General features: G+C 44.2%; 1 protein-coding gene across 1 annotated transcript; it reads right to left on the bottom strand.

Moving 5' to 3' along the window:
* LOC117547850 (filamin-C-like) lies at positions 1 to 23351 on the bottom strand. The gene is made up of 46 exons (XM_034218735.1): positions 22559 to 23351; positions 19795 to 20043; positions 18226 to 18323; positions 16947 to 17097; positions 16619 to 16737; positions 16389 to 16466; positions 16135 to 16297; positions 15783 to 15983; positions 14803 to 14940; positions 14505 to 14631; positions 14279 to 14415; positions 13992 to 14185; positions 13792 to 13905; positions 13541 to 13684; positions 13221 to 13344; positions 12787 to 12947; positions 12582 to 12672; positions 12281 to 12450; positions 12070 to 12187; positions 11726 to 11988; positions 11004 to 11601; positions 10392 to 10565; positions 9422 to 9584; positions 8291 to 8619; positions 8059 to 8182; positions 7738 to 7894; positions 7465 to 7654; positions 7355 to 7378; positions 6993 to 7234; positions 6785 to 6884; positions 6530 to 6670; positions 6280 to 6408; positions 5986 to 6159; positions 5705 to 5869; positions 5366 to 5569; positions 5101 to 5253; positions 4884 to 5006; positions 4546 to 4794; positions 4130 to 4402; positions 3698 to 3835; positions 3428 to 3543; positions 2522 to 2654; positions 2233 to 2409; positions 1894 to 2112; positions 1289 to 1516; positions 1 to 701 (listed from the first exon to the last, which is right to left on the bottom strand). Exons 1-46 carry the CDS (start codon positions 22932 to 22934, stop codon positions 514 to 516), a joined length of 8127 nt encoding a protein of 2708 aa, XP_034074626.1. The 5' UTR covers positions 22935 to 23351; the 3' UTR covers positions 1 to 513.
* Between the last annotated feature and the right edge of the window lie 1599 nt (positions 23352 to 24950).

Below are 24950 nucleotides of genomic sequence, written 5' to 3'. Positions count from 1 at the left end.
TTGTCTGGAAAGTTAGCAATTAAATCTTTATTAGGTCTGCAAAGACTTACCAAAAATAGGTTAATATAACAAAAAAATCAATATCTCATTCTTAAACCATACAAAACCATATTGCATCACACTTTAAAACTGTTGATTACTCCAACATCTCTGAACAGTCATGTATGATGACATTCGTTTACAACACAACAAAACAGAGAGAGGAAATGTTATGGACCGAGCAAAACATCACTCAAAGACTCATAAACTACGCAGTCTGCCTTTACACCACTGAATGTGGATGCTTGTAAATGTCATGGAGTTAATGCAAAACTTTGGCACAATAGATATTCTGACATCAAAAAACTGTAAGCAAAAGTCCTCGCAGGTTTTAGTGCATGTTGAGCAAATTGTAATCTGCTGAAGAGCAGGAGAAGCACCGGAAAGGAAGAACCGGATCGATGCGTGCACAGGACGAGAGAAAGGTTGTGGGTCAGTGGAGGGGACGGGACGTGGCACTGGGGCAGTTCTTTTTTAGGGTACAACCACCTTGTAAGGGCTGCCGGGGATGTTGTCGTCGCCCCATTTGACAATGACGGTGTAGCTCCCCTTGTCCTTGACGGTGTAGGTGACGTTATATTGCTTGTTGCCCATGTGCTTGACATACACCTCCTCACAAGGGGCTTGGGGTCCATGCACCCCGACCATCAGCATGTTGGAACCTGGATGAGAAGTAATAGAGGGTTTAATGATTTTATGATTGACAAATGGGTTATTTTTATCTTCAATGCAAGCAATGGATGAGATGATTAAGTATAATGCAAGAGGTGTTGCTCATAGTGATAAAACCATCTCCTTAAGCGCTTTGAGCACCAGGAAAAGCGCTTTATAAATGTAATGTATTATTATTATTATTCTGTTCACCAAAGCTCTGCATTTTAGTGTCTTGTAGCTCTTTGTTTTGGATGAAACCCTGCAACTGTAAGGCTTCGTTTACCAATACTCATCCACCCTGTGTTTAGTCAAGACAAAATGTATGCTACCTGCCCAGCACCAAACACCAACAATGACAAAGCAGGCAACTCATTTCTGAATAGTGGCGCATTAAGCCGCTGAAGAGCAAGATGTATCGCTCTGGAGATGGAAAGAGAATTGAAAGTCTCTGGTTGCCAAAAACACGACTCAAACTAATGAGTCGTGTGAATATTAATTGTTTTTGTGTCTGCTCGATGTTCATCCAGATATTTGACTTAGGTTGGTAATGTATGAATATAAAGTATTTTGTCTTTTAAGTGGCAGATCATCTTACCTGCTTTGCTGCAGTCAACTGTGAAATTGTTTTTCTGTCCAACCACAGCCTTGGAGAGCCCTGCTCCACGACACACCACCACGCTGGCATCAGATGTCAACTTCGTTGAGGTGGTGGAAGAGGAGGAGCTGGAGCTGTAAGCACCGCCCACTTTGGAGGTCTTGGTGACAGTTTCGACCAACACAGAGGAGGTCTCATGGAGGCTGTGTCCCCCTGAGAGCCGGGCTCCTGTAGCAGAAACGGAGAGAGGTTATCTAATGTCATCAAGACTCAGTCTGTGATACTAGAGAACAAAATGAAAAATATTTCACACCACTTTCCAATAAAGTGAATTTCCTAGACTCATGGGAGTTTTTCTTACTCTTGAAAGTATTTTATGTCGCATTAATAAATGAAAAGGGAATTTGCTAGCAGTGACAGGAGTATTTCATTGCAGTGCCAGGGAAAGACAGTTTTTATGTAAAATGTACACTGAGCTGAGGAACAAAGATGACATAACATTTTCCGGATTTCCTCGCTTTTATCAGAGGAACATTTGTTTCATAATCGAGACACTTGTCATGTGAGATCCACAGATCAGATGGGAGAGTGACTGTCAAACAGACCTGTGATTTTGGCTTTGAAAGGGCTGCCGACTATGTGCTGTGGCCCTCCGTATTTAATGGTGATGAGATAGTTGCCGGGTGCCATGGGTGTGTAGGTGATCTTGTAGCCTTCAGGACACTCCCGGCAGTCCATCTTGACCTTAGATGGCCCGTCGATGTTGACCGATAGAGTGGCAGAGCCTGCGTTACAGGTGTTGACCACAAACTCTGAGGGTGCACCTACAATGCAGAAAAAGATGAGAAGATTTCTTAGTTATTGCACAACATTACAGTGAAGCCATGCTTTATTATCAGCTACATTTTTAACATAATTGAAGTCGTGGTGGTGGTGATTCCTACCAGTGGTCCCTCCCAGCAGCCCAGGGCCGTGTGCTGTCACCATGCCAGGGTCTCCAACCAGCCCCGGGTCTCCCACTCGCACGTTAAAGGGGCTTCCAGGAATGTGGCATCCGTTGAACTTGACATCTATGGCGTGAACTCCGTTCTCCCGTGGAATGAAGCGGATTGCATTCTTGTCTGAACACAACAAACAACACAACTGGGTAAAGTACTCTTAAATGACAGATCTAAAAAATAAAAACTGAATATAATGAAGTCTACTTTTCACTACAGGGAGGTTGGTGCGTACCGCTGTCAAGCTCAGTGACATAGCATTCTTCAGAAGAGCCGGAGGGGGTGTGAACTTTAGCGTCAACCACACCTCGAGCCCCATTGCGCTGCACCACGAAGGATGCCTCTTGATTTACCTTCAAGTCCTTCTCCTGCAAAAAATAGGGAAGAATATGATGTGTGTGTGTGTGTGTGTGTGTGCACCTCCAGGGAAAAACAAAGTGTGTGACTCATCACGCCTGAACTAGAATAGATTTAACGGTTGGGTGTAAGAGGCAGAAAAGGTCATAGTTTACAGCGAGGCGTTTAGTGTTTTTGCCCTACAGGCGTACGAGCTGTCCTGCCTGACATAAGAGGCAGTGTGACATTGTAAACGTTGGTCTGATATTGCACTTCATCCGGCTTCAAGTGGTAGAAAAGTACTCTGAAGAGACATTTCAGTCAGGTAAAAATATATGTTTGGAGCATTGTTGGCAATTGTAATGGAAACTGAAAGCAAATAAAACACGCATCTGTAATGCAGAGAGCAATATTGTGAGCTGTCACAGGTATCTATAAAGAAGTCGTTATCTTGCACCCACTGTTTTCTCGCCGTTTTCCTCTCAGTCAGAGACACAATTGAAAACACAGACACAGAATCACTAAGACTCGCTGCCCGCCCACACATAGCACAGCTTGTGATGCCCAACATTAGCAAGGGACAGTTAATCCAGCCCTTCATCACTGGCCAGCATCACAGTATTATCGCTCCAACTCTGGCGTTAAATTACACTTCAAGGGCGAACTGCTATTAGACAGAAATATCTACAGCTACTCTAACAATGTTAAATGCAATCTGTTTTTCAAACCTGATATTTTGTGACTGCATGTGCTTTTGTTTTTATGTTGATGATTTGGTTTTCTTTGTGCATGTGTGTAATTTTACCTGAACGCTAGTAACAGTGAACCTGCGGGCCTCGTCTGACAGTGTAGCAATTGGAACGATGAATGGACTGTCAGGGATGTGCTCGTTGTTGAACTTGATTGACACCTCGTAGTCACCTGGGGAAGCAGACAGATTATTAACTTTCACCAACAAATGAACTGTTAGGAAGTATGAAATAAATACTGAAAAGGTTGGCAGCTTAGAGACAAAAAACACTTTGAAAATGTAAAATTGGGGTCTTTCTACTCTTTGGGGCAACAAATGTTTTACCTGGTTCCTTGACTATGTAGGAGACGCCGCAGGATCCATCCTTCCTGTCCTCAAAGGAGATTTCAGCCTTGCTCGGACCCTCCACAGCGATGGACAGACCGCCAGCACCTGCCTCTCTGGTCCAGATACTAAATTCAGCTAGAGAGGGGGAAACAATGTTGGTATTAACATTTTAATAAATATTTGAATCATGTGGTGAATTAAATCAAGCTTACTATTTTCTTAATCAAGCTCTACTTTCTTGATTTATATTGTATTACTTATTATTATGTGTTTTATTATATTATATGTTGTTTAGTGTTCTTTTTGTCTTTCCCTATTTCAGTAACACGTGTCTGTCCTATTGTGTTGTGATGTTATGGCAAATTGAAGGAATTATAAAAAACAAGTCGTAATCAGTATTTGTAGAAATCTCTTTCTCCATAAACTCACAAGGTGCTGCAGCCACGCCTCTCTCCAGACCGGGTCCTCCGGCACGGACCTTGTGTGATCCTCCCTCCCCCATGGGCCCCACAGTAAACTGGAAGGGGCTCCCGGGGACGTGCTGGCCTCTGTACTTGACGTTGACAGTGTGGGGTCCCATTTCCTGGGGGATGAAGCGCACGCTGTAGGTGCTGCTCCCGCCATCAACTAGGTCAGCATCCACTGTTTTCCCACTGGGGCTGGTCACCTGAGCCGTCATGGCCTGAGAGCCACTCTCAACTACTATGAGAAAGGAATAACCGCAGAGACAACACTTTAGGATAGACATTTGCAGAAAATATATAACAGATATCTTTGAGAAAATAGTACAATTTAAGCCAAACTATTTTCAAGCTCAAAAATAGGGTTTAAATGTGGACTCTCACCTTCAGGTCTGGCAGTGATTCCAGCAAAGCTGCTGAGGCTTTCTCTGCCCAGAAAGTCTCCAAAAACATCTCTGAAGGGGCTTCCCCCTCCGCCCATCTGGGTGCTCTCCTCCACTCGGACCTCCCTCTTGGTCTCTCCACCCCGGGTTTTGCTGATCTCCGTGCGTTCAGTGCGGGAGTATGTGTGGCTGCTGCGGGTGAAAGTCCTGGTCAGCCTCTCCTGAGCTGAAACCATCTGGAACCAGTTTCCTGAAGCGTGAAAAAAGCAGTGAGGATACAAATGGGAGTACATTTATTTGATGCCTTGTAACCGTTTCTGACTGAACTCATGTACCCACCTGGGATCTTGAGGTTAAGGCCACATGTGCTGCCCACTGAGGCGATAGTAGACGCCTGTCTCTTTCTAGTAATACTCTCCTTCATCCTTCCTTCTCCGGTCACCTTCACTGTGAAAGGACTTCCTGGAGGGCAGAGAACAACATATATACCGATTTATTTTATGCTAACATGTCAAAAGATTTTGCATTTGTACATTTTCCAGTAATAGATTCTAACCTGGGATGTGTTTTTCAGCAAACTTGATGTTAACAATGTAACTTCCAGGTTCTGTTGGACAGTAGGTGACCCTGCACGTCCCGTCCTCCACATCTTCACAGTTGATATCCACTTTGCTCGGACCCTCAACCGACAATGCTAGACCTCCATAACCTGAAGGATTAAGAGAAGTACAGAGAGTAGTTAAAAAAACGTATGTGTTGCCTTTGTACTTGTTCTGACCTCGCTTGCTGTAAAGGTGAAATATTCCGTCTCTGAATCGTACCTGCATTCCTTGTATCCACAAAGAATTCAGCCATTTCTAAAGTGTGTGCCTCCGTCAGGCCTTTGCCGAAAGCCTTCACTCTGCTGGCCTCGCCAATCTCTGACTGGCCAACCATGATTTTGAAAGGACTGTTGGCAACGTGCACACCATTCTTCCTCACGCTCACTTCATGCTCGCCAACCTCCTTAGGGGTGAAAGAAATACCTGCAAGAGAGAGAGGAACAAATCAAGAGAAAGAACCAGCGAAATAAAATCGAAATGCATACAATGAATCAAACACTGCTTATCTATGTTCCACTCTTCCTGTGATTTTGTTTATCTGGAAAGAGAATATCTCACCGAGGTGTCTGTTGGGCAGCTTCTTGAGCAGGCAGGGCTCCTCATTGCCTGATGGCGCTCTGATACTGGCAGTCAGAGAGCTCAGATCAGTCTCTGTGATCTTCAGGGACACGTCAGCCGCTGTGCCGACATTCAGCTGAGATGTCCTGGTGATGGCATCATCACCTTAACATAGAAAAGGTGGTTTAGATGTTTGTCAACCCCGTAAACCTGATTTATTATAAACACATCCACTATCATAATCAACAGTAAAAAAATAAGTCGGTGATTTATTTTCTCACCAGTGATCTTGGCAGTAAAAGGACTGCCTGAAATGTGCTTGTTGTCAAACTTGACAATGATGTTGTAGTCTCCAGGAGCGGTAGGCAGGTATGACACAGTGCAGGTGCCATCTTTGTTGTCCTTGCAGGTGATCTCGGCCTTAGACGGACCCTCCACTGCCAGGGACAGACCACCTGAGAGGGGAGGAAGAATAACACGTTTTGACTTTTCTGCTGAGTAAGGTAAGGGTTAACTGTATTACCACAAATCCACTGGGAAATAAGAAATAGCTGTCAGGAAATGAAGTATAGTACCTTCTCCTGCATTCTTGGTGACCACAGTGAAAGTGGCAGCCTTGTTGACCATGCCGTAACTCAGACCTGGACCATAAGCTGTCACCACTCCGCTGTTCACAGCATCCACAAAGAACTGCAAAGGACTTCCTATAAGGGATACAAAAATGTATACAAACATTTTATTTAAGAAGGCAAGAGAACAAAATATATTCATCATATTTAGAGTTGGAAACGGCTTTCCATCCTCCTAAAATGCTGTGATTCTGACCTGGAATGTGGTTTCCTTCATATTTAATGTCCATCTCGTGCAGACCTCTCTCTGTGGGCTGGTACTTTATTGTGATGGTGCCATCCTTATTGTCAGTGATATGAGGGCGGGCAGTCTTGCCTGAAGGCATCCGCACCTCACCTGGAAATGACAGCAGTGTAGGGAAATGTTAGTGACCTAAAAATATGGTTGCGACATTGTGTGGGTGTGTTTGTGTGCAGGATTTTCTTTCAGTTAGAGTGGTTTGTGTCACACCTGTGATTTCTCCTTGCTGTGGCGTGAAGGGGACGAGGAAGTTAACGGGACGGAAGAGAGGGTCCACGGTATCACGGGGAGCAACTGGCTCATTTGTGGCCTGTCAATACAGAGAAAAGAAAAACAGTTGGTTCCATACAAGTAAATGTCAGAACAAAAGTGCACCCAGCAAACAACTGTAGCATCTTCTATAAACTCTTTTACCCACCATCACATGGAAGGGGCTCTTCGGGATGTTCTGTCCCCCAAAGCGGATTGTAATAACATATTTCCCAGGTTCGGGGGCTGTGTAGTAAATGTCAAAGGTCCCATCGCGATTTTCCATCACGTCCATGTCCAGCTCTATCCCTTGTGGGGTCTGAACCTTACAGGTCACCTTGCCCTTCCCAGCAGCCTTTGCATCCACGGTGATAACTGTATCCTCAGAGGTCTGCAGCTTCTGAAGATTTGCTGTTGAGGAAAGAGATAATAAAGATAAAGAGTTAGTGCTAAATAAATGCTTTTGATGTGCATGTGATGATTTTTCGAGCAATCGGTCACATAAAAAAAAACGAAGTCACTGTTACTCACACACGCCATGACCTCCGATGGAAACTGGAAAGAAAAAAATGGCAATTTTGAATATAAATAATTAAATGTTTATTTATTAGACCACTTAAAGATCACAGTGGTTTTCTCACCTGTGAGGAAACATTTGCTGGCATCTCCTGTGGGCAGGGACTGGATGCGGTAAGGGGAGTAAGGAATCTCGTCTCCTCCATATTTAATGGTGATGGTGTAGGGGCCAGTGGAGTCAGGAACATAGGAGACGGTGTAGGTGCCGTCCCTGTTGTCCTGGATGGTGGCATTCTTTGGCTTTCCCTCAGGGTCCTGTCAATACATTAAATTAAGTTGCTTTAAATGGTGACTTATTGTTAGAAAAATGATGATTGATGTAAGGTAGCTGAACCCACCAGAATCTGCACAGTGAGCAGTCCCTCTCCAGCATCACGAGCATCGATGGTGAACTCAACTGGCAGACTTGCAGACACACCTTTTGTGTCTAGACCGGGGCCGCTGGCGCGCACCTTACTGGCGTCATGCCCAGGCTGAGACATCACCTTGAATGGACTTTAGAAGAAAGAGAGGGGAGAATATCAAGTTTAATTACTAAAGGGAAAAGAACATTTGCTGAACTTCTTTTTCAAATCCTGCCAGACAGATTGGAACTTTAATTAAGACATATATCTGCACCTTCCTGGCTTAGTGGGGGGATTTTTAAAATTATACCGTACCTGTGTGGGACTTCCTGATCTGCATATTTTACAGCTACAGTGTAAGGGCCATCCTGGGCTGGGGTGTAGTGAACAGTGTGGGTGCCATCGCCGTTGTTTTTCACACCAACTGGCTCCACAGTACCTGGAATTACGACATTTTAGTATCAATCATATAATGTAAAGTTGAAATGCTGTTATTTGTCAGCTTAGAGAAGACATGGATTTTTAAATATCAAACGCATGATCTCACCTGTTGGACCATAGAGTTTGACATCCAGTGGGGCCTGTCCAGCCTTGGTGCAGTCTGCGGTGAAGGTCTGAGGAACATGAGCTCTCACTCCGGTGCCCAGACCAGGACCGGAGCACTTCACCTTGGTGGGATCCACGGGGTCCTTCACTGGAACCCGGAACGGACTGCCAGGGATCGGATGACCTCCGTAGTTGATGTTGACATCGTAATCTCCGGTTGTGAAGGGGATATATTCCACACTGCAGCTGCCATCTTTATTATCCTTGCAGGATATTTTTGCTTCTGATGCTCCCTCGATGGTCAGGCCCAGGCCTCCTGTACCAGCACCCCTGAGAGAGAAGCCGACGCTTGTAAATTAATTGCACAAATGTCTCTTTTAATGCTCATCATGCCAACGCATTACCATACAAGGATTACCGGCTAATATAAGTCACAACCATCAAAGAAACATTTAAATGTATTTTCCACTCAAAAATGAATAATTATGTAATTAATGCCATCACAAAAAGGATCATTATTTTTGGAAAGTTACAGTTCATTTGCATATTGTGTAAAACAAGCGTCTGCTGCCGTCTGGCAGGCGTTACCGCAGCATCCGGACTAAAACCACCAGATTCAGAGACAGTTTCATACCATAGGCAATAAGACTGCTAAACAACTGAACTGCTGAAACAACATCTGTTAAACACCTGAACTGTTGAAACAACATCCATAACATTCATCTGTTACTTAGTAATTATTTATCTATTTCTCAAATATATCATTCCAATAACTTGCATAGGCTATAGACTCTTATTGCACTATTTCACTTTTTTAAACTATTTTTCTTTTTGTATTTACTATTTACTTGCACTATATTTTTCTGTTCATCTGTGTTATTGTGTTGCACTGTTGGAGGAGCCTGTGACCTAAAATTTTCATCGGCATAACTACACTAGCTATGTTCGTATGACAAAATAAAGAACCTTCTAACAGAAAAGCTCCCCTCCATGATAGTGTGTAATACTTTAAATCAGGACCTTTGGCAAACATATACCTGATAAAAATTACGTGTATATTAAAACTGCATAGGTCGAACTGCATAGATCGCAATGAGACAAAGTGAAAGTGGAGGATGTGATTCAACAGTACCTGGTCTCCACAGTGAAGCAGTTGGGCTGGTTGGTAATCCCTCCTTCCAGTCCCGGTCCATAGGCACGGACCCGTGTCGGATCACATCCCTCCACCACCGCCACTCTGAAGGGGCTCTTGGGCACCGGCGCGTCGTCATACTGCACCTCGATCAGATGCATTCCTGCGCACAAACAGATACACCAGTTCAATGTCTGCTGCCATACCTCTCTGCCTGAATGTTCTCAAAGCAAACAAATGGTTTTCTGTTATTGCCACTTGCTTTTAATTATGAGCCAGACAAATTCCCTTTTAGGGACACAAACATCTGTTTATTTAAAAAAAGATCTAGAGCGCAGACGCTTTGGTGAACGTACAAGGCGTTACATCTGTTCCCTATTCATCATTCTGTAGCAAAAAAAGATTCTGACAGAGCCCTCTCAGTAGGCCTATATGCCAGATTCCCAGCAGCACTGCAATGATATTAGAGCCTGTCTGGTGGTGGAGAAGTGCTCTGTGATCTCTTTGCTTTGTGTTATAGGTCTCTAATAATATCACCTGTCATTCCCCTGCTATATAGCTGTGCTCAGGCAGCCTTCAGCACACATACCTGGCTGGTTAAGAGCTTCTGTTCAAGAGCAGACTATTTATAAAAACAGAGCCTCTCTGCTCTCTGCCCCTCACATCATTGCTCTACTGCATCATTCTGTATTTATACCCCTCTCTTTCTCGTTCTTTCTATTCCACCCTGCTGCCTTATTCCCAAAGGGCGCCTGTAAACAAACGGCTGTTAGAGATTGTCTGTTTTCTCTCTCAGACAGCTGCCTATAACTAAAATCCTCTTTCTATTTGCAGTAGTTTAGGTTTTTGATGTTGTACTTTTGACATACTGTACATCTTCAATTGTTGTTTGATGCCTATGTCACTGTGTGATATTTTAACCGTGTGAATTAACATTGTTACATCAGATAAAATAATATTGTTCTCCTACCATCCTCGAATGCTGTGTACTCCACTCTGTAGGTGCCGTCTCCCTTGTCAGTGATGAAGGTTTCTGTGTTGGTGTTGGAAGGGCTGATAATTTGAACCTTCACATGATTTCCTCCCACCTTGTTGAGGGTGCGAGCATCGACGATGAAGTGTGTTGTCACTTCTCTGAGGACCCCTTGAAACAGAAAAGCCCTTCAGGTGATTTGTTGCCCAAGACAAACTAGACCAAGAGGCTTCAGTCATACTAAAGACTTGACATTATAAATCCTTGTAAAGAGCTTTTTTCTTAACTACTTAAAGTGCACACTGGCTGCAGCTAACAATGCAATGGTTTCTTTATGGCTTCATCTGTTTACTATTGTTTGTTTAGTCTAAACAAGGTGACATCTCCTACGTTTTCAGAACCACATTTCAAAAGCTGTATCTGAATAATAATAATGTAAGTTTGAAAAAAAGCTACCGGCAAGTGTGGCATTTTGCTTGATAAGTGACTTCAGCTGCTTTCATAACAATTGAGTAATGACTTAAATAAATCTTTCTTTAGTACATACCCTAGGTGTATTAAAACCTGGCACGAATGCCAACACATTGTTATGTTTAGGTTCTTAATTACCTCTAGGCTCTACTCCTGGCCCATAGACATGCACCCCGCTGGTGTCCACTGAGGGCTCCACCTGCAGCACCTTGGGAAACTGGGGAATCATCTGGCCACCATACTTGATTGTGATGGTGTGTGTGCCATGGAAGGGTGGGGTGTATGTGACAGAGAAGGTCCCCTCAGCAGTTTTCTGGATGTGAACTTCAGCCTTCGTCCCGGTCTCTGACACAATCTCAATGGTGAGCTCAGCGTCGCCCGCCCGGGTGCAGTCCACAGTAAAGGTCGCTGGCTCTCCGGCCTTGGCCTTCTCCAGGCCCGGCCCGCTAGCCGTCACCTTTCCGGGGTCCAGGGCTGCGCGCACTGCAACTTTGAAGGGAGAGCCGGGGATGTGCTGCTCCGCAAACAGGATGTTGATAGAATACTCCCCAGCCTCGGTGGGCAGGTAAAACACTGAGCATGTGCCGTCCCCGTTGTCCTGGCACTCAATCTTTGCCTCGCAGGGACCCTCCACAGTCAGACCCAGCCCACCTGCACCAGCTCCCTTTGTGTCAATAGTGAATGGAGCTGGTTTACCCACAATGCCTCCCTTCAGGCCTGGGCCGAAAGCTCTCACCTGTGATGCAACAGTCAGGTCAGTTTTTGAGATATGGTGTATAAAACATCAAATATTTGTAGGTTTCATGAGCCTCGAGTATTCACACAGTGCAGAACTACATGAAGCTTTTATGAACTTTTACCTTGGAAGGATCGGCAGGCATCACAGCTTCAACCCCAAAGGGGCTTCCCATCACCGGGTTGCCATCATAGCTGACTTCAACCTTGTACTGCCCCTCCTCTGGGGGAATATACTTCACACTGTGAGTGCCTTTGGCTTTGTCTGACTCCAGCTTGCATGGGATTGGTCGGCCTGAGGGCGAGGTCATCTTCACCCCCACATTCCCCTGCCCACCAGCGCCCTTTGTGTTTATTGTGAACTCCTGATCCTTTCCAACCTCCACTTCTGCAAGAAGATGAAATGCTTTAACTGCTGCATTTAACTTTCTACATAGTAAATGCAAACATTTTGTTTAGTGTAACTTACTCGTGTCTAATCCCTCCACTTTCACCTTTCCAATATCCAGTGGTGGTGACACCGTGATGATGAAGGGGCTCTTGGGAATAGGATCTCCTCCATGAGTGACTGAAATGGTCATGTTACCCTGAAGGCACAAATGGAAGAATGAAAATTAATGGATTTGAGTGATTCATATGAATAATCTCTGTAATGGGCTTCAAACTGAAGCCTACTATACCTGTAGTAGAGCCGTGTACTTGACAGTGTAGGAGTAATCGTGGTTATCGATGATCTCAAAGTCACGAACCGCCTCTCCTGAGACTGATGCTGTGAAATGCACCTCAGGCTTGGCCTTGCCAGCTCCCTTTGTGTAGATGGTGAAGTGGGTTGGAGTGCCCACCTCCACTCCTGAAAAACACCCGTGTTTTGTCAGTGCTATCAATTCTAATCCAATCATCAATCATTTCTATTACTTCATAGAAATGTAGAATGTGGTTTCTGGTAATTCTAAATAAACTATTTTATGGAGTGGATCTCACCTGTCTTGTTGATTCCGGGGCCCTCTGCTCTCACTTTACCAGCATCATGGGAAGGATCCACCTTGACTTTGAATGGACTGATGGGAATTTCCTGAAAGAGTCAATCATAAAATAGTCATAAGAAAGGACTGAAGACCAAGTAATATGAAATAGAAAATTCTACCTCACTCATCAGTCTGTCTTTCACTGGGAACTGTATTCCTACCTGGTCAGCAAACAGCACCATGATGGTATATCGGCCTGCACCGGGGGGAGTGTACTTGACAGTGAAGGTGTCATTGTCATTCTTGATGATGTCAAAGTCGATGTCAGCCTCGGCAGTGCCCACCACCCCTGGGGCACACTTGATTCCGATGCTGATGTCCCCTAATGGTGCATAGCAATGAGCATAGTTCAAGAAGGTCATTCAAAAATAGATGATCTGAATAAATAGACACAGTCGCTCCATTGCCTACAGCTTTAATTCAAGTACATTTCAAATAACTTGTCAGCTAAACTGCACAGCATTGCTTATTCTGTTCATGTGTTCCTTTTATATTGTTCAACATCCCACATGGTGTAGCACTTATTATAATTAAGAGTGAACTAAACTCAGAAGTGTTTTTGTAACTCCCACACCATCTCCTTGTAAATGCTCACCTTGACCGGCTTCCCCACAGTCCACGGTGAAGTATGTTGGCTCGTTAGCCTTGAGCCCCGTTTTCTCCACTCCGGGCCCATAGACTTTGACTTTATCGGGATGACAACCCTCTCCAACGAGCACCTAATGAATTCACATCGTACTTGAAGCAAACGCAGTTGGTTCAAGTAGAACTGCTGCAGTACTCTTACTTCATCCATAATTGCTCGAGTATCATTATATTTAATTGACTGAATTTCAAATGGAGCAATATTATATATATATATATATATATATATATGTGTGTGTGTGCGTGCTAGTATATTGTCATTTGTCTTACCCTGAAGGGGCTGTTGGGCACGTTGACATCCCCCCAGGTGATGATGATGGTGTGTTTAATGGACTTGACAGGGGTGTACACACAAATATATGTGCCGTCTCCCTTGTCAGTTATCTTGATGTTCATGGTGCTGCCTTCAGCGTCCTTTGTGGGTACAAAAGCATGTCAGATCTGCTCTTTACATGCAACATCAATGATGTGTTCCCATAAATAATCAATGAAAATTTCACAAACTGGCTCTCTACCCGTACCTGTGCGTATATCTTGAGGTGACCTTTCCCAGCCATGGTGGCATCAATGGTGAATTCAGTCGGTTTGTTCACAATGACGCCAGTTGGCTTCAGGCCTGGACCAAATGCTTTCACCTGCAACATGTTGTTGTTTTAATGTATTTGTTGAGAATATGGAAAACTGCTTTTATATGATGTATATTTCAGTGAGTGGGAATTACCTTCTCAGGGAAGACGTCATTGGCAGCAGGAAGGATGTGGGCCATGAAGGGGCTGTCCTTGATGTCCTCGTCATCACAAATGACGTGGACAGCATAGTCACCGGCCTCAGTGGGCCAATAGCGCACATCACAGGAGCCATCCGCCTTATCATCACACTCAATCTTAGCCTGTGATGGGCCTTCGATGGAGAAGCCTAAACATCAAGAATAAAAGTTTCACAGTGAGAATTTCTTTTTTGGATCCACTTTTCTTCTGAAAGAGCTGATACTATTAGCTAATATCTCACCTAGAGTTCCAACTTCAGTGCCGATAGCCTCTACAACAAAGTCTGCCGATTTTCCAACCATGCCAGTCTTCAGACCAGGACCCCAGGCCCTCACCTTCTGAAAACCTGCCTCCTGACCAACCTCCACTTCGAAGGGGCTGCAGTACACAAGAGTACACAATATAACCAACTACAAATGTGAATGCGAATTGTTAAGGAATAGCTTAAGGCATCTTTTGGAACTTACCTGCGTGGGATGGGCTGGCCTCCCCAGGCAATGCTCACTGTGTATTTACCAGGCTTAAGTGGGAGATATTCACATTCATACACACCATTTCCTGCATCTCGCACTTTCACTTGCTCCTCTGCTCCAGCTGAGGAGGAAGAATAAAGTGAACATGGATTCTTATCAAGGCATAGAGACATTTTATGCTTTTAGTTTATCATGAGAATGTTACCCTTCAGATAAAAACCCAAACAAAGTGAATAGTCGTAAAGATGTATGAGCACGAGTGATGCTAAGAGGAGAAAGCTGCCTGACTCACTTGGTCCTTTGACTGAGACGCTCAGTGATCCACTGCCAGCTCCCTTGGTGAAAACTTTGAAGTCTGCAACCTCCTTTACCCTCACGCCTTTGGGCTGAAGGCCTCTGCCTGTAGCTCGGCATGCATTTGGGTTTATTGCTGAAAGGAATAACAAAAAGTGTTAGAGAAATGTTCAGCAAAGCAACCGATAATATCAAGCATTTTACAGCTATGTTAGTAGCAAAGAAATTAAAATATCCAATGCAGTTAGGATTCCTTAAAGTTTGACAGAATCAGAAAGTGTGTTGCAGCACATAAAATGCAGAATGCTCAATAGCATATTGACACATTTGAAAGCATTGTGGGAGCGTCTGACAACATTTCAGTCAGTCACTCCAAAATGTTGACTGCAGGCTTAAATCGAATGCTGGTTGATGCAAACGTAGATGTGATAAACAAACATGTCAACAGAAAAGCAAAGACATTTAACAAAGAAGAACGTGGACAGAAATGCAAGATGGGAAAATCTGTTCCACATTGCATTCCCTCTCTCTCGGAACATAACAAAATCATCAAGCTATAGGACGCAGGAAGTTGGAGCAGGCAACCAAGCACGGCGTTGATCCGCGGCACTCTATTCTTACAGAAAGCACAATCTGCAGGGCGCGGCAAAGAGAAAATGTTTGGGCGGTTCTGGCTTAGCAACTGGCACAAGCTCCTCCCAGGAAACCATACTAACTTGGGCGGCCGGGTTTATGGGGGGGTACCCCCTTTCCACCCTTCGCTCCAGGGGGTGTGTGCATTGACTGAGGGGCTATCTGCAGAGGAGCAACTGGAGGAGCTAAAAATGACAGATAGGAATGGTTACGGTCTATACTGAGAGTGTTCCCAGGGGAAATAAAAATGACTAGATGGTGATTGATAGATCACCCTGACATTAACAGCATGATAAGAAATCTGGTTTGTCTGACACTAATTGACGACACAGACAGATGGCTCACCCTCTGCGATATTGACAGTGAAAGGGCTCTTGGGGATCTCTTGGCCTGCAAACAGTACGTGGATGGTGTGAAGCCCTTCAAGCATGGGACGATAGGTGCAACGGAAAACACTTTCGCCCTTATTCTCCAGGATGAGCTCCACGGTGTCCTTTTTGCCCTGAGGATCGATGATTACCACACTTACATCGCCATTACCAGCACCTGAGTGTGACAGGAGAACAATGAGTTATCACAGATTGAAGGATGATTTAACTTCAGTTCCCTAAGAATATTTGACAGTTTATTTTGACTTTGTTTGAAAATACTGCAAGCCTCTCATCAGATCACATGCTTGTTATGGTCATGTACTAACCAGCTGTGTAGATGTCAAAGTAGGTGGGTTTGTTGGCCACGTTGCCTGTAGCATCCAGACCTGGTCCCCTGGCATGTACTTTGCTGGGGTCGCCCAAATCCTTCGCTACATTCACTGTGTATGGACTCTTGTCAATGTCCTGACCAGCAAACAGCACTTTCACCTAAAGAGACAAAAGCAAGACAAAGTTAAGACACTTTTATTTAAAGTTATTTGACCGTGTTGTGCTGAGTGATGTGTGGACCTGCTCTTACCTTGTGAACACCTTCAACTTTGGGAAGATAGGTGACAGTGTATGATCTACTCTTGTCCTTGTTGGGTTTAACCTTAGCCTGGAGAATAAGAAGACAAAGTAAGAGAGGGTTAAATTAAAGATTAGATGCTAGACCGATTTCGGCCTGGTGTGTCAGGGCCTTTACTTTGAAAAACTCTGCAACTTAGCAAGATTGTGTGAGTTGACTTGCAGGCTTTTTGTATAACTTGCCTCCTCTTTGTGTCCCTCAGGATCCTCCACATAGACCAGGACCTCCCCACTGCCAGCTTCCAGAGTTTCCACAGTGAACACAGCCGGTTGCATTACCTTGTTGCCATGGGGCTCAATACCTGTAATGTAAATACAGAGACACAGGATCTGGTAATATATTCTGCAACACAGTGGCACACCAACTAAAAAGCTTTCTAACTTTTATTATCCCCTAGGTATACTATCCATGCCCTGGTTTTCAGGACTGAGTAGTTATACATTATTCCATATACATTTATACTGTTAATATGAACTTTTTAAAACTATGCAGGTGTTCGTGGCTACCCACCAGGTCCATAGGCTTTGGCCTTGTTTGGGAAAAGCTGTTTAGGCCTGAGATCAGCGCCGGGCTTCAGTTTGGCCTTGGGGAACTGAGACAGGTAGGTCATCACAGAGTGCTCATCCACATCTGGGTCCACAATCTCCTCAGGGGCAATCACCTGCAGCACAAAACGGCAACCAGCATATCAGAGGTTAATAATGTGTATTGTGTTTTGATTGAAAAGTACAGTCAACATATAAGGTCAAGCTCAGTTTTCATGTAACATCCTACCCATTTTATGTTTAAGTTAAGAGTATTTTGAACTGTAAGAAGGGTATGGTTTACTCTTTATAAAGCGTTCCCTTATTAAGCATAGTGCAATAGGATTTAACAAGGATTACATTTATTTATTCCCCCCACTACTGACTCCTCGCTCCCTTCAAGCACTTGTTTGCCTGTCTATCACAACGTGGCACAAAGCCATGCACGGCGCTGGTTATATTTAACCCCAGGACAGCAGGGTTAAGGATTGTTGCCCTCAATAAGCCAGCCAGGGGGATTTATCCTGAGCCAGAATCTTCCCACATCTCCTTAACACCACACTGCACTCCAGCCCCCAGGCCTGCATACACGACATACACCCCCTCCCCCCACCCAGCTATTTTACCAATTCTAAGCCTCATGGAGAACAGCTAACCCCGTGCCTTAGACCAACAAGTAAACAACCTACATCGAGCACATTACAATACGGAGACTCGGAATCTTACAAATGGGAGTGGAAATATTGCACCCCCGCTCTGTTCACATTGGTATTCTGATGAGCGCACACCTCTGTTTCAGCGGCTGGCTCGGGAGGTGTTCAGAAAGCTCATACCCCCACAAATTCACGAACTACTCAATAAAGCTACAAACTCGCATACTGAGAGCTACAATAAAGTGAATGGAAATATTGGAAGTGTGAAGGGTAATAAATATTTCATGACACCCTCCAGCATGATCTGCCTGGAAAACACTGGGCTCCATTTCATACACAGTACTGCCTTTTTTCAGTTCAGTGTTGCCGCACCAGTGTGTGTACATGTGGTGAGTTTTCATTTGCAAATGTTTTTTGGTGCTCCATTGTAATTGCATGGTAATGACTTGTGCTTGCTGAATGTATTTCCATTGAGTATGGACTATGTTGCCACCTGAAGGTAGAAACGAGACATGCTTATCTTGTTGTATTGTCCTGTGAGATCAACTACACCCAGATGAACTAAAGCAAACTAAAAAGCACTTTGTCAGCAACATCCATCATGAATCTTACCTGAGGCACACCCAGCCAGTCGTCAGCCTGTTGCATGGCTTCTCTAGCATTCTCCACAGGATGGTTGGGGTCCCATTCTGCCCAGTCAGGACACAAACCTAACGGAAAGCAAACGGGAAGATTAGACAATCCTGCACAATGCAGTCAGTGTTACACCACTGTTGCTATAATAAGGGCACTTGGGCTGTCACTACTATCTTTCTAACACCTTCAACTACAACATGCATGACCTTACCCACACTGCTCTGCTCCTATGAAGTGTGACAATAAAGGTCTTACGCTGTGCTATCGCTCAAGAAGCACTAGCACTTTCACTAGGGCTGTAGCTAGCCTCCTCCATGCTGCTAATGCCTAAATTGGATTAGTGTTGCTGATGGAGTGGCTACACACTCAATAGGCCTGTAAAGGCACACCATAAAATACTATCATCCAATTATTATTGACACGGGCACACAGTATTAACAGGGTTGAGTTAACATGCATCTGCAAGGGAGTCACTTGGGAGGCACCAGGGGGGGCCTTTTAACATGTTGCCATGACAAATCTGTGCTTTTCAAAGTGATGTCAGCTCTGGAGTTAACCCAGAGCCCCAAAGTTCATAATGCAACATCACTGCAATACCCCAAGAAGCAGGACGTATGCCATAGATTGTATGTAAGAACCGAAACTGTCAGATAAAACATTTATGTATTCCTGGTCTGGCCAATTAACTTGTTTTTTTGTGTATCTGCATTGAAAGCAGAGCTTGTGTGTTTTTCAGAACGGAGTGAGTTTCGTCAGTAACCCTGCTGTTTGGTAACAGCTGATGAAAGAACAGAACCTTGTATGGTCAGTGCTGCTGCACAGTGTTTGAAAGATGCATCTCCACAGATCAATGGCTCATATAAACACAGTGAAAGTCGGAGCTTTGCACTCCTCTTGTTACTCCTCCACCTTCACTCTGTGATGCACAGCACGGATAGGACTCTGATGTTCAATGTTTGAAGCAGAAGCCTGAACTGGCTATGGCTCAAACTGTGGCCTTGTGGCCCTTGGATCTGTGGCTTAGGCACCTCCCTGTGACAGATAACTGCATTTCGATGCGGAGCCAAGCATCCCCCCTGACAGAGGAGGAGGAATGGTGCCCAAATTTGGGGGTGTTGTGTAGCAGCAAGGCTATAAACACTAAAGCAGGGCTTGGGCCTCAGGGCCCGAAACAGTAAGAGGGAATACTTCAGTCATTGTGGGACAGCTGGCAGGGACGTCCCCCGGCCATCAGCAACCCCTCTACAACCTACTGACACTAGCTGCTCTCCAGAGACAGCTAACACACTGACATCTGAATCTGTGTGTGTGTGTTTGTGCCGTGAAGTGTGTGGGAGAAATACAGTCCTCGTTTCTATATGAGGAGCAAAGGAGAAGGTGATACTGTTTCTGACACTCTGACTGACACATGCCTGACCTCAACCTCCATAGCAACCAAGGAAAACCACTATACAACAAGCCCTCAACAGGCCAGGCACGTCGTCTGACTCAGCACTTACTCCACCCAGCCTGTAGGCTCAGCTGGTGACACCAAACACTTCTTACCAGGGGCGCAGTTGTCGACCAGAGCTCCCAGGGCTTTGCCGTCCCGCCAGTCACGGTTGAAGTTGCGGATGGGCAGCTGGGGCACCTTGTTCTGAATCCAGCCCAACAGGCGCTGTTTGGGGGTCTGCTTCTTACTCTCCTCTTCATCCTCGTCGTCCCACATGGGCATGGAGATAGAGTAGTGGAGGATAAGAGTCCAGATAAGACCCAGGATCAGCTTTAGATTCCCATCCACAATGGCTTTGCTATCTGTAGTTGGACAGTAGAGACAAACATGAGGTTTAAAACTTCCAAAATGTTCACACCATGCACCATGTCATACATTTCTTTATTATATACTAGTTAACTGCATTTCATTGGTGAGGGCACTACACTCTAATAGTAAATGGTTTCACATAGGCAAGTCCTAAGATCTAAACCTAAATGTATTTTTATCAGACTAGTCTTCCCATGCTGTTCTACAGAGTGGATCAGAAATATAAACAATGATGATTGACTGCTGAGGAGACAAGAATTTAATGCTTCTCTCTGCTTCCCCCGAGCCCCTTTCTCTCAGACAGCTGTCTGGCTGAGGACCCCTGACAATCTGTCATCCAGTCACAATGGCACTCTGAAGACAGTGACAGCTGAGGATGTGTGGAAGTGGATCCCTCTCTGCATAAAACTCCACTTGGATTTCAATTACGTCCAAAACTTGTAGCGCAACAGTGTGATCAATCAAATAGTTTGTAGATTAGATTCATTGACAGCGAGCACGCAGCTCATTTCCTGAAGGGCTCTGAGGAAAAGTTTGTCCAATAGGCTATTTCACATCCACCTTCATTTAGGTGTTCAGCCATTTAAACAAGAAAACCTCTAAGGAGCGTTTGACTTTAATATCTACTAATCGAATAATCTTATGTGATACACTCCACTTAATTCAGTAAGACTTTAATAACAAAGGGACTTTGATGCCAGTTGTTTATTGAGAGGTTGTTTTTTACGACTACGTGTCTCTTCATAGATGAGGGAAGTGTTTGGTGTGTCACTGTTTGACTGGTGCAGGCAGGTGGCACGACGTGGCACAGTGTGTTGGTTTTGATCCTCCCGTGTCCTGATTTAGGGGCAACTGTGTGCTCAAAGAGACATCCATCAGATGGTATCTAGTTTCATAGTGTGACACATGTGTGACTAAGCCTGAGGTGATTTTTTTTTTAAGTGTCTCCAGGTCACTGTAATGAGACAGCCATTATCTTAAGAGGGCCACACTAATGCCGCATGGAGGGAGAGGTTTCTGGGAAATAAAATGCCAGGACTTCTGTTATCACAACCTGTTTCATTTGGACCTGTTGTGTTTGTCAGTACAGCGGGGGAAATACTGCCAGTAACATATTTAGTCCAAGAGGCACTATCATAGACACACTGCACACTTTGAGATGAACTGTGATGGTGACCTTTACCCTCCTTTAACCAGGACCCTGAGATTTGAACTTCCTATTGAAAACTGAAACAAATATTAGATTATTCTGATTAAACTGTTTGTCAAACACAAAATTAATCACAGACTATTTTTGTATTGGATTTAACAGAATGAAAAATTCAGAGATTCTTAAATATGTTATGGTTTCTTTACTCCGCTTTGAGAGTAATAAGATTATCTCTAAGTTTTTAGGAAAAAGGACAGCCAGGACGTCACTTAAGAAACACTGAGAACTAATCATTTGAAGAACAAAATACGAAACTAATAATTGAGTTAACAATAAAAAAATACTGGTTGACGCCCTCATGTCACACACCAATCAAATATAACTCTCAGTGTATGGCGGTGGACACACTGTGGCCTTCACAGTCCGCCGGCCAAAGCCTCAGCCATGCCGGGAATTTCTCTCCAGTGTGTGGCAGAGATCATCAGTCACCAAAACAGAAAAATACTCTGTCAAAGTTGTAATAACCTTTCTCCTTTATGGCTTTTCATATAAGGCTATAGTTTCTCGCCAGTTGTAAAATATTTCTAAGAGGTGGCATTCTGTTCGCTCTTGTGGGGTGAAGTCTATTTCTGACTTTTGTGTGTGACACATCTATCCACAACAATTTACTGTAACTTCAGCTATCCGTAGCACAGTCTGATCCCCAAATCCATCCAGAGTTAATCCTCACTTCACACGAGTTGCTGATGGCTCAGGACAGCAATATGCTGTCAGTGCGGAGCCTCATTGAGTCGTGGTGACCCATGACCTCACAGAGATGACTGTGTGTGTGTGTGTGTGTGTGTGTGTGTGTGTGTGTGACTGCCATCCACAGGTATAAATCGTATCATTTTCAATAGCACAGGCCTAGCAAATTTCCAGCTCATAGTTTACCACATTGCTGCAGCAGGATAATGCTTATGATAATATTATAGAGCTTTCAGTCCTTGGTCCTGACTCAAGTTAATGACCTCAGTGGCACCTCTGCAGTAACTTTCCAATAAACTGATGACCCCAGCTGCATGCAGCTTTCCAGGGGCCTGCGAAACCCATGTCTCACTGCTGACTGACACATGGGCTGATAGCATGCAAAGAGAGCAGCCGCACAATGTGGGTGGGTGATACATTTAAAAATATCCAAAGATATGTGGTCATGGTTCAGCTTTTAAATATTGAACCACAATATCTTATTAAGGATATTATCAATAACTGTAATACATGTTTACAACTGATTCCTATCTAGCTTGGTAACTATTGATATATTGCCCTTTAGGTAATTTAACAGTGTGTTTTCTTCACAAGCCAAAAATTCAACTTACCAATGGAAACCAGTTTGATATGCTCCCTTTCCAGAAACTCCAGTGCCACAGACACATTTTCCAGTTTCATCTGGCGGAAGTTGGGTCTGATGTGGTGCTTTCTGTACATTTTCTTCTGGCTCAAAACCTCCAGGAGTGAAATTAGCTTCAGCCCATCAGTAAATTCCCTCTGGAGATCGGTGATGGTCTTGTTGACGCACTTGAGGTGCTCGTTGCACCACCTGGTGAAGGTGTTCTGCTGAATCTTCTTCCAGGGCGCGTCCTCGGCCAGGTCCTTCTCCCCGGCTGGCATCTCGTCGTCCTCCTCTTCCCCAAAGTCTGTGGCCTGGTAGTACTGTGGAGGCGGCTGGTCGTCGCTGTAGTTATTGCTCATCATGGTGGCGTTTTCCGTGTCCACTTTTATACCTCGGTGACACTTAAGTGTTTAATTGTGCGCAGAAAACTTTAGCAGGAGGACGGCAAGCGCGCTCTCGCGGAGGAAAGTTCACCCTTTGGAGAGTTCAAAAAGCAGCCTAGAGATTTTTCGGATGTACTTGCGAAGAAACCACTTATGTCAAGACAGTGATGGATTAAAACATCCGATGGACAATGTGCAAGGCAGCAGGTCGTCCGCTTTTTTTTAATTGGCACCCTCTTGTGAAGTCGTTCCTCTCTTATAGCTCCGAGGAGGATGTCGGTTTTAGAAAAAAGTCTCGTGGCAGGTGAGCTTGAGCTGCACTGTTAAAGTTGACTCGAGCGTGTTTAACTTGACTGCTGAGCGAGGAAAGAGTTGGGTATATAAAGGACCCAGGGCCGCGTCACTCAGCCTCTGTGATCATACTCTATAATCCTGGAGAATAAGGGGAGTGGGGCTCGGTTTACGGGGGAGAGGGGGCCGTGATTGGTCAGACCCCAGACAGCGCAACAGTTGCGGCATGCTGATTATTTTTAGGCGCTCCTATTTGGGCTGCTGGGGGCCGGCCGGGGACTTGTTGCGAATGTGTGTCATGCTCAGGATCCAAGTGTCTGAACAATTGAGCTAAGAAAAGAAAGTGAGAGATGAGGTGGTCCCTCTGTCCCCCCAACAAAAACGTTTTTACAGAGGATACAAGTAAAAGAAAAGTGGAATTGTAAACTCTGAGGCCTTGGAGGGTAACATTTTAAAGGATTGAGGTCACCCTGATAAAGATGAGTGCATTACGTGTGTTTGACAGCTATCTGCCAACCCTGAGTGAAATGCATCTCAGTGTAAGCAAAGGTCACTACAAACTCAGGGAAGGTTATGGAAAGATACTTGATATTGAAGAAAAACTGTTTATTTATGTTTTATATGAATGTTAATGCACCATCAAGCAAAACCGTGGTAGTTAAATATATTGTTCATTTCACAACAACAACAACAACTGTGGGTTATTGCCTTTTAACTCACTACATTCAGAATGTATTGCTCAATTTTCACATTAAAATGCCTGTCAGGCTACAAGATCATCTTTTTTTTTTACCTATCAAGAAAGGACAAACTGACTTCGTAAATTGACTGAAAGCAAATTAGTGTCACCTCCAACTGTGTCAACATGACAGGGTGCATTGATCGAAGATGAGACTGTGTACAGAAATACTCTGAGACAGTTGACAGCCTGTGCGCATAGTAAAATTGATCATCTGTAAACAAAATGAGTCATTTCCAATAGATGTTGTGTTGCTGCAGGTTCAGGGGCTGACAGGCTGCTGTGACTCAGCAGTCGGTGACACCAGATGCCAGCAGCGACCTCGATGGTGGGAGATAAGAGTCTGTGACACATGCTGGAGGCATTCTCAGGACGCTCCGTCTGCGCACTGCCAGGGGTCCCCGTGTTTATCTCCCACTGTGTGATGAAGTACTTTGAGGATTTTCAACCTTTTTTTTTCAATTTTATGCTTATCAGAATATTTCCCCCCAAAATATATTTTTTTAGTATATGGAAATAAACTTTAATACTGGTATTTCAAAAATGTTTTCATCTTTTAGGGTTGTAAGACATAGATGGCAATAATTCTGTATTTCAAATTAACAAGCCATCAAGTCCTTTTGATTCTTGTCAGTGTCACTTTGTCATATTTATGTATCCCTGTGTGTGCATTATTTTCTGTTGTAGATATGTAGTAAGTACGTGGAGCATCTTACCGTATATTACTGGGTAGGTTTATCTAGAACAGCATTATATTTTCTTGGATGATCATACATTCTGTTACAATTAAACTAAGTTAAATTGTTTTGTACAGTAGAATTCTATTTGCCATTAAAATGCAGCAAAGATTTTAATTTTAACAGAACCTTTGGCATTTTATGCCTGTATTTGACAGGAACAGAGTTGGGGTTTTCAAAGTACCATAACATCACATTTCTCAAGTAAAGCAGAAGAACTTAAAAATG

This window comes from Gymnodraco acuticeps, unplaced genomic scaffold (assembly GCF_902827175.1).
Source record: "Gymnodraco acuticeps unplaced genomic scaffold, fGymAcu1.1, whole genome shotgun sequence".
In the NCBI taxonomy this organism is placed as follows: domain Eukaryota; kingdom Metazoa; phylum Chordata; class Actinopteri; order Perciformes; family Bathydraconidae; genus Gymnodraco; species Gymnodraco acuticeps.
The sequence above is the reverse complement of the archived record's forward strand: the minus strand, read 5'-3'. Positions and strand labels throughout refer to the sequence as shown.

Bases quoted from the DNA above. Each gene is read 5' to 3' on its own strand.
- LOC117547850 (XM_034218735.1), bottom strand. From the start codon at position 22,934: ATGATGAGCAATAACTACAGCGACGACCAGCCGCCTCCACAGTACTAC. The intron at 16,298-16,388 runs GTAAGAGCAGGT...TTGTCTCTTTAG, and splicing joins AAGTTGAAGGTGTTCACAAG to GTGAAAGTGCTGTTTGCTGG. The intron at 5,570-5,704 runs GTGAGATATTCT...TCTCTCTTGCAG, and splicing joins GCTGCCCAACAGACACCTCG to GTATTTCTTTCACCCCTAAG.